Source organism: Meleagris gallopavo, chromosome Z, assembly GCF_905368555.1.
Source record: "Meleagris gallopavo chromosome Z, MGAL_WU_HG_1.1, whole genome shotgun sequence".
NCBI lineage: Eukaryota > Metazoa > Chordata > Aves > Galliformes > Phasianidae > Meleagris > Meleagris gallopavo.
The window spans coordinates 10352807-10369585 of record NC_139435.1 but is presented as its reverse complement, the minus strand read 5'-3'; the positions used below and the strand labels follow the sequence as shown (position 1 = coordinate 10369585).

The 16779-nt window shown below is 38.0% G+C and overlaps 1 protein-coding gene across 2 annotated transcripts; it reads right to left on the bottom strand.

The window, feature by feature from the left end:
• Positions 1-1390: 1390 nt before the first annotated feature.
• On the bottom strand, positions 1391-16435 carry TARS1 (threonyl-tRNA synthetase 1). 2 transcript variants are annotated; one of them, XM_085213277.1, is made up of 19 exons: positions 16288-16435; positions 15669-15749; positions 14767-14957; positions 13856-13979; positions 12627-12748; positions 12374-12491; positions 11535-11599; positions 11377-11455; positions 10645-10791; positions 9770-9868; positions 8955-9121; positions 8219-8381; positions 7993-8130; positions 7166-7243; positions 4472-4572; positions 4287-4391; positions 3582-3654; positions 2775-2889; positions 1391-1820 (listed from the first exon to the last, which is right to left on the bottom strand). In XM_085213277.1, the coding sequence occupies exons 1-19, from the start codon at positions 16306-16308 to the stop codon at positions 1672-1674; spliced, it is 2136 nt and encodes a 711-aa protein (XP_085069403.1). In that variant the 5' UTR covers positions 16309-16435; the 3' UTR covers positions 1391-1671. The 2 variants fall into 2 exon arrangements, with proteins under 2 accessions (XP_085069403.1, XP_085069404.1); XM_085213278.1 differs by lacking the exon at positions 9770-9868.
• Positions 16436-16779: the final 344 nt, after the last annotated feature.

Here is a 16779-nt window from a genome sequence, read left to right as displayed (position 1 = left end):
ATTATCTTACTACGTCTACTAGCACACACAGTGACCCCCTCCAACACAAAAGAGAGTTCTCCATGAAACTCAATAAATACATCATCATATCTGAAAGGCAGTTTAAGACATGATTCGCAGTTTAAGACATGATTCCCAGAGAGAAATGGAGCTAGTGGCTCTTTTTTCCTGTGGCATTGATCTCTATTCTAATTTTGTTTCAACGTGTCATGAAGTCCTGCCACAAGGACAACTTACATCCGATCCTGCTTATTTTTTTCCTTTTTTTTTTTTTATTTTTTTGAATTAGCAATAACCAATTCATAGCAAAGTAAAGTAATGAGAAAAAATAGAAAATTAGATTAAGGTATTTTAAACCTATTCCACCTCCACTGAAATAATTTTCCACTACTTTGCTGCTTTCAAAGTCAGCTCTCTCTTTTATTCTAAGCAATCAAATAGAATGTTACTGGTCTGACAAAGGAGCATTAAAAAGCTTTTGTTAAAATTTGATGGATTCAAATACTGATATATCATCCGTATCTGAAAAAGATAGGCGAGAAAAGGCTGGATGAAATTTTTCTTCCCAGGTAACACAGGAAATTATGAGAGTTGGAAGTTTTTTATACAATAAGATGGTCCAAACCTAGCCTCAGACTTGTATGCAAAAGATCTTACATTAACCTTGGTTGTTTGGTTGTTAATCTAGAATGGATTTTCTTTTCAGAAAACAAGTCATCAAACACTTTTGGAATGTGTTCGGGTCAGTTAAGATTAACACACAAAAAAGCATCTCTACATCCCAGGATTTTTGTCAGCGACAGGAATTTGGCAACTGCCTTGCCAAACAGATGTGCAAAAACTAAACAAAAATGAGGGGCTGCAAACTATGTGATATCCTGGATTGGAAGGTTGGTATAGAAATATTCCACAAAAGGGATTTGTACCACACTGAAAAGTAACACATCTTAGTATCATCTGGTCCTAACAATTCTGGCTTCCCTAGATGCTTCTTTCTATTCCGTACCTCTTCCAGTCATATCCTCTCTTGAAGCAACAGTGAGCTTACAATTAAAGCATGTTTCAGGTGCTTTAGAAAAGGTCATAGCTTAGCCACAGTTAGTAGCTCAGCACTATGTGGCAGACAATCCCATGGCTGGAGCACTCTGCAGTGAGAGCTGGAACCCTCCCAGAAGTGCCTACACCTACTAAGCAGGGAAATCTCTATTCATTTCTCAGTCTATGTGACTGGGAAATGTTCAGAGTCAATAAATTTAACTGGTGTAGGACAGGCAGACAAGACTGCAAGGTATCACCTTGCCAAAGGAGATATTCATAAAGCTGCTGCCATGTAGCATTGCTATGTGGTTTCTTAAGTCTGAGGTTTCTTGTAAAACTTCCACGAAAAACATTTGTTATCAAAACATATTTTATTTTTAAGTAGCTAGAACACGGTAAATATCCCCAATTAATATTTCCATTTTCCCTTGCAGTCACAGAAGGTCATTTCATCTTGCTTCATCTGTCATTGTTTAGAGGCCAGCAAATTTTACTTCAAGGTTTGTGAGAAACTGATTTTTACAAAAAGAGACATGTCTGACAGAACATTTCTGCAAATCTTGTACAAATAACTCTGTGGTTAACTGAGTTAGGAAATCTAGAATCATTTTACGTCAGGTGGAACAGGTGGTGTTAAAATTCTTCTTCAGCTTGTTTGGAACGAGAACATTTCAGTTCCAGCAGTCTCTTCACAGTATCAGCAATTGTACGCTCACCGTGCACCTTGTTATCTCTGGTACGGATGTTAACTGTTCCACTTGCCTTTTCCTTTTCACCAACAACTAGGAACAACCAAGATAAAAAAAAGATGAAACTACCACCTAAAAAATCTCTTCCCACCAGTTTCCTTAAAACACTGGTATATTTAACAAAAATTCTAAAAACTTAGCAACTAACATATCCTCCCAGGTCTCCTAGGAAGTCCTCCTCCAAAGAACTCCAACTTAGATTTATAACAGCCAATAGCTTTATTTAATATCCTATCACTCACAGACTTTAGTATATTATAAATTTTCTTTATTCATTTTTTGTTATAACTAAACTGAACAAGCCCAGTTTTATATTAAAGAGAGGCAGGAAGTTAAAATGAGAAATAAGAATAAAACAAACATTAGAAACAAAACCTGACCACAAATAACCAAGAGCTATTAGTTTGCTTGTTGTTTACAGAAACAAGAAGATAGTTTATTAGCAAAGTCCAAAGGTTTGCTAATTAAACACTGACAGATACCAAGACATATCTCTACATGCAGCACTACTAATGTGAAATTTATGTAAGGTACTTGGAAGTAGCTATAGGATTGCATTTCTGCACTGAGTGGGAGATTCCTCAGCTGCAGCTACCTAACAACTCTTTGAAGCAGTCTTTGAACTTAACTCAGGTGAAATGTTTTTCCTGGTACTCTCACCTTTTGTTTATGGTTTTTAAACTAAATTCACAATCACAATTAACAACCTGAGTGACAAGTGACACTGGTTTTGGCATGTGTCTCCACACTGCTGATCAGAAAACAGAAAAGACTTTTTGTAAAGCAGAAATAATGCTGTGGTCCACAAAACAGGCATCTTTTTCACTAAAAGCCATACAAGCAAGGAATGCTCATCAGATGTACAGGAGAGACCATCTGGAATGGAGACTGGAGGAGCAAAGTGAGCTAAAACAATACCACCTGCTCAGAGAACCTCTCTGAAAAGGTCAGCCAGCATAAGGTAGAAACAAATGCACTATACATTACCCAGAATAAAGTTATACTGTGCAAGTTGAGCATTTCTGATCTTCTTGTTCAGTGTGCATCCAGGATCTACATCAATATCCACCATTAACCCAGCATCATGGAATTGCTGTCTGACCTACGAGAAAATGTATTTAAACCGTCACAATAGGGTATTCTGTGATGATGAACTAATTGTTACCTGTCAAGTTAAGCCAGTCAAGCTTATCTGACCCCTCTAAATCAAGTGCACTATCACCAGATCAAGCCTTGGAGATGAGCCTTGTCCAAAGCAGGAAATGAGGTCTGCCATTATACAAACCGCTAAGCACTGATATGAATACCTCATGTTTAAGACTAGTATCTATTTCAATTTGATACTGTGAATGGCAACAGCATGCTGAAGCTTTTAATTAAAAGTTGTTTGTAAATTTTTATTTTTTAATTTTGCAGGCTATTTTATTTATGTATCATAAGTTTGAAAGAAATACATAAAAAAGTCTGCCAGATGCCAAACATGCAGAGAATTTTCTTCATCTTTCTTACTGCTCTGCAAGATGGACATTGCTAGAGAGAACTGGAACCTGAAGCACTAAAACCTCACGAAAATAAACATGATATTTGAATTGCCAACATCTATTTTAGTTCCTCTTTAAAATCCATTTACATCCTCAGCAGCTTACTGTCATGTTAATAAACAAATGATACATGCAAAGATTTAAAACATTTCCCTGTAACAAGTAATACTAGTAATTAATACCTAAGTATTTCAACTATATACAGTATTTCTGAAACAAAACCAACCAACGAAAACAAAACCATATACTTCACCTTTTGAGCATATTCATCACATGTTGGTCCCACTGGCACTACCATTACCTGCTGTGGAGACAGCCAGAGTGGCCTTCAAGAAACAAGAAAAAAAAAGAGTTTTTAGCATTTTTCAGAACAGAAAAACTAGGAACAGATAAGACTAAAATCTACAGATAAGATTCATTAAGCCAGCAGCTTAGAATGGGACCAGAGGCAATGACAGCCCCATATTTAAGTTACAGTTTATCTTCCAAAAAACTAGAGTGTCTAAAAGAATTGCAGGGTGGGCAAAAGTACTTTTTGACCTGAAAACTAGAGTTATATTTTACACACATAACTGAGCCACTAATTTCTTTACTAACAAATACTGAGAAAAACATTAAACTTTTCAGTCTTGTCATCATCAGTAGGGTCACTATACCACAGCAGATAAAGGAAATAACCAACATAAATGACTCTCTGCCAGGCATCAAACCTGGAAAAGCAAGGTGAGAGTTACACACCTTGTGTATGTTCAAGTGTGGTAACGTGTACCATGTGCTACTGTATCTATTACTATCTCATATCTGAAGAAAGAGATTCAAAGAGAATTGCCTAGTGATATACCTATGGTATAACTCAGTAGCAAGCAAGTAGAATAAACTCCACTGACAATTGCATGCTCGGGGCTAATTCATTTTTCATATAAATGTGTTTGCTCAAACTAGAATAACTAAATGTTACCATTTGCCTCCATAGTTTTCAGTTAAAATGGCAATCATTCTCTCCACGGAGCCCAGGATAGCCCGGTGAATGATAACTGGTCTTGTCTTGTCATTACCATCGTGGCTGTGAACAAAGTTAGTTACACACATGAATAACAGAAAAGTTAAATTATATAGCAATTAAGAACATCAGACTGTGCTTACCTGACAAAGGTGAGGTTAAATCTGATTGACAGCTGAAAGTCTAGCTGGATTGTAGCACACTGGTGGTAGCGTCCAATGGCATCTTTAATCTGAATGTCAATCTTATGAAACAAAAGAACAAAACTTTTACCAGAGTTTAGGATGAAGCATGCCATTCTGAACATAAATTCACCGCATTAAGACGGAAGTCTTCACTCATAGAGTACACAGAAAGTATATGTGGGTTTAGACAACACACTTTAGACTATATTATGATTTAAAACGACTTGTGGATTCTGATGCAAATAATGTCAGGCCAAAAACAGGGTAAGCACATGAAGAGACGTTACTTCAAAGTATATTTTCAAGAATATTTTCTGAGTTTGCTTGGTTTTTCATTGGACTTTCGTGAGTCTTTCACTGAGTAAACTCGGCAGCACATTAAGGGAAGGAGGGCAGGTAAGTGTACGTTTTGGCTCCAAATTGAGCACTTATTTCCAAAAATCCTGAACACAGGATGCACACTGTATTGTTAAATAATCCACTTATCAAGAGAGATCATATTAATTAATGACACACGGTCTTACTAAGAATCCTCTTTATTACAGACAGCCAATCTATTGCATCTGACACTTTAATCTTGAATACACTTTGGACAGAAGTTGGACAAGTAGACACCTAAAAAGCAGTCAGTTTGTATTATCTGGACCTTACTGATCTAGTGAATTTGATGTCTTCTTCAACATTTTCCCAGTAGGGCAATGTGTTTGATTTTTTTTCAAACTTACGGATCAAACAAAGAGATCAGTGTGTTAAATGCTGAAAAACAATGAAGTGCCTTTCTGAAGTTACTTGGCAAAATAACAACTCTTTTAAAAGTTTTGCACTCTGAAGCCAGTGCTTATTACAGTTTAGCTACAATTAAAGAAATCAAAAAAGGTTGTAAATGACCTTTTTTCTGATAGAAACTCAAACCATCCATTTACAGAATACAAAAAACAGTCTATCCTGAATGCAGAGCTTCACTCATCAATGCAACTTTAACCAGTTCACATTAAGACCAAGGCAAAAGGCTGTGTGTTTGCTCACTTAAACTTACCCTTGCTCCTAGTACAGTAGCTAAAGTAAATAAAGGTTAACAAAGGAAAGTGTTCCTGCAGATATTTGCCTCCTTTCAAATGAACTGAGGAAATTACTAAATCTTGTTTGCATTTCACATTATGAATGATAAGCTGTTACAGAACGTTCCACCTACAACCCATAAAATGAAATTGATTCAATCAGCATACAAAGACAAAAATCAGAACTAGTTTACTAGATGAATGAATACAAACATAGATTAAATTTACATCTATTAGGGAAACATTTACAAGCAATGCTGTAAGGCTTTGTGTCCTCATGCTCAAAGACATCAGAAAATTTCTAGAAATCTCTTCTTCATCTGTACAGCTGAAGAGGAAGCTCTTACAAAGACACACAAACTGTGCAAGGGTCTTTTTTTAGTACCAAAACCCACCAGCAGTGCTACAAAGCCATGTTAGTAAAAGCAACATTTTTCAGAAATCTGCTTAATAAACTTATTTACAACTCCTCATGGTTTTTTTTTTTTTTTTTTTCCCTAAATAGGAATATATGTTTAGGATTTTCTTCCTGCTTGTATTCTACAGGATTACTGTATTATGTTTCATTCACTGATCACCAAAATGAGCATTTCTGACACAGTACACTGATCTTATAGTGCCACCTTCTGTTCATACCTTTCAATAAACCAACACCAATTTAAGCAGCAAATAGTTTCTATAAGTAAACTGAGTAAAATGAGTACTAAAGCTACGTAAAGGACAAGATCATAGAATTATCCCTCTCTCAAGTAAACCAGGAATTTAGGTCACTGGGAAAACAGACAATTTCAGCCAGAAAGCACCATTTGATGATATCAGATAACCGAACATGTATATTAAACAACAGCAACAAAAAAACAATAATCACCACAAAAAAAAAAAAAAAACAAAAAAAAAAAAAAAAACACACAGCAAAAAACAACAAACCCACACTCTCCCTTCCTACTTCAAAAGCCTTTTACAATCTCTGCTTGTACCGGTCTGTCTGTTTAAGAATCCATTTTGTTCTTAACTCTCCAGCCAAAACTGAACAGCACCAATTTTTCAGAAACGCACACTTAACATTGAAAAATTTAGTTGTAAAGTTAAATTGGAAGGGAACATGAAGGACAGGTTGAAAGTAAAAGCTGTCTTTATGAAGAAGACGATGAATAAAAAACGAGAACATCACCCCACTGTTTTCTCTACAAGATACAAAAAACAATGCATTTAACAGCAGCAAGCGTCTATCTCTACTTTTTTTTTTTTTTTTTTTTTTAAACTCAAAGAGCAATTCAGGTGTTGCTTTGACAAAGTCTTCATCCTGGTCAGGTATTTGTCTGAAGTTGTCTGGCAAACATTCTGTACAAATACATGCCAAACACTTTTCTTTCCAAGAAATTCTAATGTTGACATAATTTTACAAAGACAAAAACTTCAAGTTTTTTTTCTGTTTGTCTGCTGTACCATGAAGAAGAGAATCTGCATGCTACCACCATTGCTAAGATTACAGAAGCGTCACTGGAAAAAAAAGGAATTGTGAGACCTTTCATGTACCTAACCCAAACAAAATTAAAACCACCACCCAGCTAGAAGTCCATTGCAACACACTAACCTTAGGTCCATAGAAAGCTCCATCACCAGGGTTCAACTCCCACTTCTCACCAAAGTCATTAAGACTGTTTTCCAGTTGCTAGAGATAAAGAATACGTGTATTCAGTGTTTCTCACTTCTCACATCAGGTCAGCCTGCTGCTGCAGCCATCTAACACTACCAGACTCTCATTTCTCCACTACTGCAACAACACCTCTGCACATTCCTATCAACTTTTTTTTTTTTCTGAAAAAACAAAGTTTTGGAAGAGACTCAGATTAAAAAAAGTTCAAACTGAAACTAATGCATACATTTTTTAAGTAGCAAAACAAGCAGCATTAGGTAAGATACAAGAACTGTTTTAGATAGAGTAAAAGTTTGTAAATATTGAAGGAGAATCCATCCCTGTTACTAAAGTCTGTTCATGCCCCATCTTCTTTCTATACTGCACCTGCAAGGGCTAATGCTTTAGTAATGAGAATAACATGTTTTCTGGAAGATGCCTCAAAATCTTCCCACAAGGGCTGTTAAAATTAGTTCTTTTCATCCTCTTCCCCCCCTCTCCTTTTCCCCCCCTCACTCCTACTATTTAATTGATCAAAAACACAGAAGAGAAAGGAGGGAGACAATTTGATTCCAACATGGAAATCACTTCTGTATGGAGAGCATACCGTCCGCACACAGCATAGTAAGAAAGCTATTTTATGACCCACCCGGAATAAAAGACAGTTATTAAGTTATATTTCTCATCCCAGCTACCACATCACCTTCCGAAAGGCAATATACCCTTATGGAACTTGCAGGTGCAGCCTTGGTTTCATACAGAAAGGTAATAAAATTACTGTTTACCTTCTCAGCTTGATTCCACACCTCAATATCTCCCAGATACTTTTCAGGACGAGTAGAGAGATTCAGTTTAAAGGAAAATCCAAAGACATCATAAACAGCACGCAAGAATTGTAGACAACTCTTTATCTCCTCTTCTATCTACATAAGAATGTAAACACAGTCTCAACTACAAGAAATTCAGCTATTCTGATTTTAATACCGAATTTCATTTACCAGCAGTCCATACCTGTTCCACAGAACAGAATATGTGAGCATCATCCTGCTGGAACCGACGTACTCTAGTGAGTCCTGTAAGAGCTCCTGACAGTTCATTTCGATGCAGAACACCAAAATCAGCCAACCGTAATGGCAGCTCACGCCATGATCTTGGACGATGATCAAACATAAGGCTGAAGGAAAAGTTAATTACTTGAAATTCATCTAGAATCAAAATTCTGCAAAGAACTGCCAAAAGGAAGCAGCCAGTGCCTAAGCAAGTGCCCACACTGCCAGGGATGTCATCTGAATACAACAATCACTTATATCTAGGGGTTTTTTTTTCCAGGAAAATTAATCAGATATTCTTACATGGGCAGGAGGATTCCTCCACCTCCCACAGTGACAGTACCAACTCCTGAAGTGAGCACTGAAACCTGAACAGCTACACTGCCACAAAACTGACAATACCCTGATAGCCAAAGCGGCTACCAAGATTTTGCAGCATCAATATGAGCTTCAATTCTGAAACAAAATCACTGTAATGACAGAAAGGAAAAAAAAAAAAAAAAAAAAAAGACACTTTTTGGGGTCCCTGTAGAGAGCTCATAATAACAATACTCGTAATTGCAACACTCCTAACAAGGATTTTTAGTTGTGGTTCTCTGTTTGTTTGTTGGTGGGTTTTTTCTGTTGGTTTGTTTTTTGTTTTTTTTTTTTTTTTTTAAATCAAAAGAAAATCCAATGCAAAGATGATATGCATTTACCAGTGTCCTGGACAGTTCATAGGCTTCAGAGCAAATAATTCTTTCTCCACTTCAAAGGAAAACATGTTTTCATTGTAATGCTGCCAATGCCCTGAAGTCATCCATAGTTTACTGTTGAAAATATTTGGAGTGACAACCTCTTGGAATCCACGTTTTCGATACTCACTCTAAAATAAACCCAGTACATAAAATAATCAATAAGCAAACGAAAGTAATGGTACTCAGGCTTTGATCTGCAGTCATGAAAATATGCAAGCACTATTTTTACAGCATCCACTACAGAAAAAAGAAAAAAAGAAAAACAAGCTGGAAATGGCATCAAACCACCCTTCCCTCAAAAATTCCTCTGTAGTAAGCAAAAAGAACAAGTTCCTTCTAACCAAGCAAAGCAGCAGTCTCTAATTATTCCATGACACTTGGTACTACTTTACAGCCCAAATATCTAATAATAAGACACAGAGATATTTACATTTTGCAGCAGGTAGATCAGTATTTTTTTTTCTCATTTTTCTAATAATTAGCTGAACAAGTCCAAGTCTAACACTTATTAAGTAAAATCAACAAGGATCAGTGAAACAACAGTCGACTGAGCTTAGCTCTACCATGAGTCATCATTATCACTATTTTAACTGCAGTGATAAAAATATAATTTGGCAGACATTGTTAAAACACCAGTTGTAAGTAACCAGGTTCCTTCAGTTAAACAGCCCTTCATTTCAAGTCAATTCATACTGTTACATCATTGTATACTTCTACATTTTTTCTGAAGTTAAGCACTTCCTTCTGTAAGACAACTTCCAAAAGACATTACTTACCCGGATGAATTCAATTAAGGTATTATATATATAAGCTCCTTTTGGTAAGAAAAAACAGCTACCAGGGCTGAGCTCATGAAAGAAAAAGAGTTCTTGATCCTGTAGAAAAATACTGGAAAAGCTTAGTACTTGCACAGCCTTTTTTTTTTTTTTTAAATAAACATTCACAAATGAATTACGACTGACTGGTCACAACAATAGACCAGTTGCATTTCACAGGTACTTGTATCCCCATCAGTACATATACAAGAAGAAAATAGTTTAATTTTCTATTCTATTGTCACTACCCCAAATACTGAGGTTTATGTGCAATTCCTAAGTGCACGCACACAATGCCCTTGTCCACTGACAAAAAAATATTTGAATAATTAGAGAGTTCCAGAAGTAAATATTAACTATATATTTGGACTGTAATTGGCTAATGTGAAAAATTAAGCATAAGCTTCAAGACAGCATCTAATGTATTCTGTTCTTTTTGCTGATGTTCAACAGTAGACCTTTTAATAGCATTCAAAGCTACCAATTACAAGACATGGACTTCAACCTAAAAAACAAAATGAAAAACTAATCAAGCAGAAAAACTCAACCCCAAAATGTACTATAGATTCTAAAGATCAGAAAAAAGGCAAAACTGCGAGTGAAGAGGCTGCAGCAACCCAGGTAGGAAAAGCTTTTGATCTAAAGATAAGTTCTTTGCTTTCGGAATTCTGATGCTTTTAGATAGAAAAGAACCAGGCTTTGCAACTCAACTGAAAATACAGCTGCATCACATCTTAGTTGTGACAGCAAGTATATGCTGTATGTGAGGTAGTTGTAGTTGTGAGGTTATGTATGCATTATGTTTGTAAAATACGTTACCATACAGAATGCCTTACCCGTCCAATTTTTCTGTGATCTCTGTTTTTAGCCTCCTCCTGGAATTTTTCCCATTCCTTCAACATTTTTGCATCTGGGAATGAAATTCCATAGATTCGCTGGAGGGATTCCATATCAGCCTTGCCTTCCCAGTAGGTAGATGAATTCTGCGCACAAAAAAAAATAAATGAAATAATGAAGAAAGAACCTACACATTTTACTGCTCCTGCCTGTTGTAAAAGGCACACATAATAATTAAACAAATTTATGTTTAATATAGAGTAACTACGGCACGAAGAGAGTTTTAATCATAAAAACACAGTGCTAGTGAAAAAAATGCACAAAGAAGAGCTGAATCGTAAAAACTGGTTTCAAGCCCTAAATGGTCCTTTTTTTTCTTCGTCAGGTCTACTATCTCTGTCTGAAGCCATCCTATTTCATCTGTTCTGTTCACATTGAGCTATAACCATCAGCTAAACTAAAACAAGAACTCTCACTGATCTCAACGAAGAATTAAGCCACACCCACTTCCCAAGATGTGCTGGAAATGATGTCCCTGGCCATCTGTTAGGTCTTCACATCCCTTAAATACCATTCTTATAGCACATAACCCTTTGCCAGTTGGTTAAATTGAGTTTATGGCCAGGTTATCCACTTCACATTATGCTCTTAGATAATTTACTGTTGTCATGCCCAAACACAGCAACACACTGTCAATTAACACATTTGCTTAGGATAGTTTCAGGTCCTACCTTATGAATTTTTATGCTCTTTATCTTGCCAGTATGTCTAACATGAGGTCCTCTGCATAAATCTATCAAGGGACCACATCTAAGAATAGAAAAAACATTTGTTTAGTATATTTAATCATAGCAAATTATACCTAGTAATAGTACGCATGCATAATTACCTGTATACTGTTGTAGTTGGAGTATTGACCTTCTCATTCAAGATGCGACACTTGAATTTGTTATACTGAGAAGAAGAGCACCACACATTTATTAACTTCTTGTTATGCAGTAGAGCTGATCAGCAGTTTAAGCTTTTTGCAAACTCGATGCTACAGTACATCAAAAGACACTCTGCTATACAGCATGGTGCTCCCGTCTAACACAGTACCAAGCAGTACCTGAGGAACCTGATCCAGCTTCAGTGATAACACTGCCCTGAGCACAAGAGTGGACTGAAGATCTAATAAGGCCTCTTCCACTCTGAACAACATTGATTCTCTTTAGAGTCTTAGTAGAAAAAACTGAGTAACCTCTATCTGAGAGAATGCCAGGAAATTGTTTACAGCTAGTTACAAAAAAGAAAAGATGAGATTTTATTCTTGCTTTTTAACCTCATCCTTAAAAAAATATTTTATGAAGCCTTCTGAATGCACCAGCATATGCAGTTTAGTATCAGCACAGTGTATTACCACAGCCAGTATAATACAAGTGCACATTTGCAAATTTACATCTGTGGGAAATAAATGAAGAATGCCGATTCAAACATATTGCCAAGATCACCCAAAAGTACAACTCTCACAGCTGGAGAAAAATCAAATGCATTTATGAGAATCTAAATGATAATTTTTTTTTTTACCTTTTTTTTTTTTTTTAGGTTAAATATCACAAATGAGTTTGTAAGAACACATCTTCAAAAAAAACTTTGAAAGACCTTCCTCTATCACTATATGTGGCTGACGTTACAAATACTCAAGAGTGCAACTGCATGGTGTGATAACAACACTCAAGAACAACCCACCTTAAACATTTCAAGTAGCGTTTCCTTCTTAACTTCCAGTCTTTCAAATGGCTGCTTTTCCTTCATGATCTTTTTGCACAGCGCTTCCAAAGCAGAGAAGTCATTACTTGATACACCTCTAAAATAAACATGCAGAAGAGCACATCACTCTCCCTTTCACTTGTGATTTCTCATCTGGTTCCAAGTAACCCAAACTTTGGTATAACCATCATCTCCCTCAACTGCTAAAAAAGAAAAAAAATATAAAACCTACCCATCCTCAAGGAACATGTCATAATAAAATCCATTTTCTATTGGTGGTCCATAGCACAAACATCCACCATAGATTCGCTCCATAGCTTCACCCATTATGTGAGCACTTGAGTGCCAGTATACCTAATTGAAGTCAAAAAAAAAAAAAAAAAGGGGGTGGGGGGAGGGGAATAAGTCCAAATATGCACAACACATTTCTGAATATTTTAAATTAAATGTTTTCTGAACATTTGCTTCCAAGGATACTTCATGCAGACCTCACATTATAGCAGTCTTCAGAACAGCAATGACTGGCCCAGAAATACTCCTATCCTAAGCTCCAGTATTTCCAAAGTAATGCTGGATTTTATTTTTTAATTTTACAGACTGAAAGCATATAATTCTTCTTTTCACTGTTGAAATTATTCAGATTTGTCTAGAAGTCAGGAAACTAATCCAACACGTTTTTTTCTATCAACTTCAATGGATTGGCTCTGCTGACACACAGCATAAACATAAAGGTGTATTTGCAACATAAGGCCACAGTCCTACAAACATTTAAAGTATGGTAAGCCCTGCAGTGATATAGAACAGTTTAAAGCTAAAAACTACTCTTTATCTTGTAGTGCACCTAAAGGGTTAGCAAATTAAAGCTGAACCTGTAAGATTTAACTGCTTTTATTTGCACAAATCAGAGAACCTCAGTATTACAGAAGTAATCATTTAATTGGCATAAAAATCCTAAGTTTGAATGCAAATCTCCACTGCAATGAATTTGCAATGGATTTCTGTCTAAAAGACAGAATTTACAAATTCACTGGGTATCTACACTTAGATGAATGAGTAACTGAAATAAAATATGTACCTTAGTATAAAGAAAAAATACAAGAGCAACTTACTCAGTAGATTGGTATTTGTATTAGTAATTCTGTACCCGTCATTGCTCGTGCAGCCAGTGCTAAAGTGGTCGGTTCAGAAGATTTACATAACATTAAGGCTGCAAATATTACACACTTTGCATAACTATAACAACAGTTAGCACACTTCATAACAAATACCCAACAGAATATACTTTATCTCAATACCGTGTCTTCCTAAGGAACTATTATAAAAAAAATGAGATGTACCTACACAGCGTATCTTTTTCCTCCTTCTCTCTTCCCTTGAGCACAGTTAAGATGCTAGTACCTGCTAGAGGCTGGATTTAACGCAAATCTAAAAGCAAACAAATTTTAGCTAGCAGATACTCACGGCTTGAGCCTCTTCATCCTCAAACTTGAGCAGCTCCAAGGTGCAATCCTCCTCCAAAGGACGGTCTAGATCCCAAACCATCTTATTCACTCTAGCAATAACAGTGTTGTCAGCTAAGCCTTGACTGAAAAAAAAAACCAAAAAAAAAAACAAAAACCACAGTATATAATTGTTTAAAATCAACAAGCAGAAATACTCAGAATTTGCTTCACCATGTTAAGAATGACTTTTTCGGAGCGCTCTCAGTGGTTATAATACTGCAAATAAATTTCAAAGAAAGAGCAGTTAAGCCAGTCCTGAACATTTAGGAAATGAGATATAGGAGGAAAGCTGCACTGTTTACTGGACATTAATGCATATCTGACTTACAGGCAGCTACCTCAAAGTTCTAATATGATACCGAAATCCTACTGCAATAAAAGACAGAGCTTCTATTTCAGAAATTATCAAATACTGTTCCTAATACAGTCATTCTACAGTTCCTCTAGGCAAAAACACTTTCCTTGATTCCAAATCACAAAACCAAAACTGATTCCAGGGACAAAGTATTAAAGCATTAATTAATAATAATAAAATAGTAGTATTTCATCTCTAGGAATCACCCAGCTTTCATAATTTTGATTGATAAGGTGTCCAGCACACATTGTTCAAATCCACCCCACAGGATATGCGAGTCAGCTGGAGATGTGTTCTTTCTGATAGGTATCTCCCATGCCAATGAAAGTGCAATTAAACAAAACACATTTCTAATGTTAGCTCACTCTAAAAGTCAATTGAAACATCACCCAAGTCATCTTACCCAGGCCCACAAAAACTAATTTTGCATTTGCTAATGTTAATGATCACAGTCACAACTTGGAGATGTAGATCAGTCTAAAAATTACTAAGTATTTAATAGCATAAAATCATACCTAATTCCACAAGCAATTTGATAAGGTGTGGTCTTCCAGGACTCAGCATCAACCAGCTTACCATCAGGTAATGTAACTTTAATGGGTTTACTATCATTAGCAGCTCGCTCTGCAAGAAGTGCATCGTGCTCAGCTTTAAGTTTAGTGTACATCTCTAAGCGCTCACTGATAAATGCAGGCCAAGGATTCAGCTATACATAAAGAATAAAGGCACATTCAACAGATTAATACCACATGATGTCAAGAATGTGAATAGCATATATACATTTCACAAAGGCCCATGTGACTGTCTGCAGCTATGCATGTGCTATGCCTTAACAGCCAATTATTACAATTACATAGTAACATTATACATACCACAGTGCATCTGTTTAACATACGTTTAAAATATATTAATGAACTACTAGATAGTTTATTAACCTCATGCTTAAACTTGTAGCAACTGATAGTTTAATACAGTACAAAAGGAAAAAACAATTTGAAAAGCTTGTTGAACACATCCTGCACTGACATCAGGCTGTCAATGCAGGCACTACGTGACCAGCAGCTCTGTGCCCACTGTTTACTCACACCAACCACAAACACGGAAACGACAGAGCATCTCTGGCAGGCTTTCACTGCTCCACAGACCTGCCATCTATCTCCTGCTGCTGGTGGGAGCCACAGTAGGCTGCATCATGGAGCAGCAGCCACAGAAACCAGAGCTGCTCTCTCCTGACAACAATATAACCTGCTGTCAAGAGCAACAAAGCCACTTCACAGCAAACTTTGCTGAAGTAAGAAACAGCAGGGAAAGGAATTACTGCAACAGCAGATAAATGAATCAGATGGATGACATACAGCAAAGTCAACAGTACACAAAACTACATCCTTCAACACCCCATGGCCTGACATGGTCTCACCTCTGCACGCCCTTCGTCACCAGATGCTTCTTTCATTTTCTTCTTCCCGCAGTCTCCCTTTTTTTCTTCCCCAGCATTTACCTATCACAGAATCATGAAATCGTAGAAAGGCCTGAGTTGAAAAGGACTACAAAGATCATTGAGTTTCAACCCCTCTGCTACGTGCAGGGCCACAAACCAGCAGACCAGGCTGCCCAGAGCCACATCCAGCCTGGCCTTGAATGCCTCCAGGGATGGAGCATCCACAACCTCCTTGGGCAACCTGTTCCAGTGCATCACCACCCTCTGAGTGAAAAAATTCCTCCTAATATCTAACATACACCGTGGAACACAACATCTCCTCATCCTCCAGCAGTTTCTTGCACTCTACCCAACCCCACACACTGGGGCACAGCCCTCCAAGTACGGAGCCAATCCCACCGCCCACTCCCGGAGACCCGAGCACCCCAGCGGCTTCACGGAAGGCTCATGGGGAAAGGACTGAGCCTGTCTGCCCCTCCCCAGGCCTGCCGCCGGGTACCTCCGCCTCAGCACGGCCCCCGGGCGCGCTGAGGGAGCGCAGAGCCAGGCGGACCCCCGGTGCCATTCGCCGCACGCCCCATCGCGGCGCGAAACCCACCTGCCCGTCAGCGCCAGCCATGGCTGCCTTGTGGAAGAGGTGGGTGGAAAAGGCTGGGAACGACGCGGCGCAGGCGCGGCGCAGGCGCGGCCCGGCCGCCGAAGCTGATGCAACCGGAGGCGGCTCCACGGAGCCGAGCCAATGGGGCCGAGCCGAGTCGAGCCGGGACCGGAGCTGAGGCGTGTCCAAGCGGCCGCGAGGGCCCCCGGCGGCGGAATATGGCGGCGGTCCTGTCAGGGGCCATGGGGCGGGAAGCGGGGCGGGGTCCCGTCGCCACTGTTTCTGCGGTGTTGCTGTCTTCTCACCGTCGGGGAGGTTCACGGCCAGGGCTGTGGGGCCATGGAGCACCGCCACAAGGAGGAGGCTGCTTTGGAGTCTACCTCTCTCTCTAATCCCTGCTCTCATCCAGCGAGTCCACTAAGGATGGATTAATTAATTAATTGGAGTGATTTTTTTGCAAAGGAGACAAAAATCGAATTTTTGAATCGAACC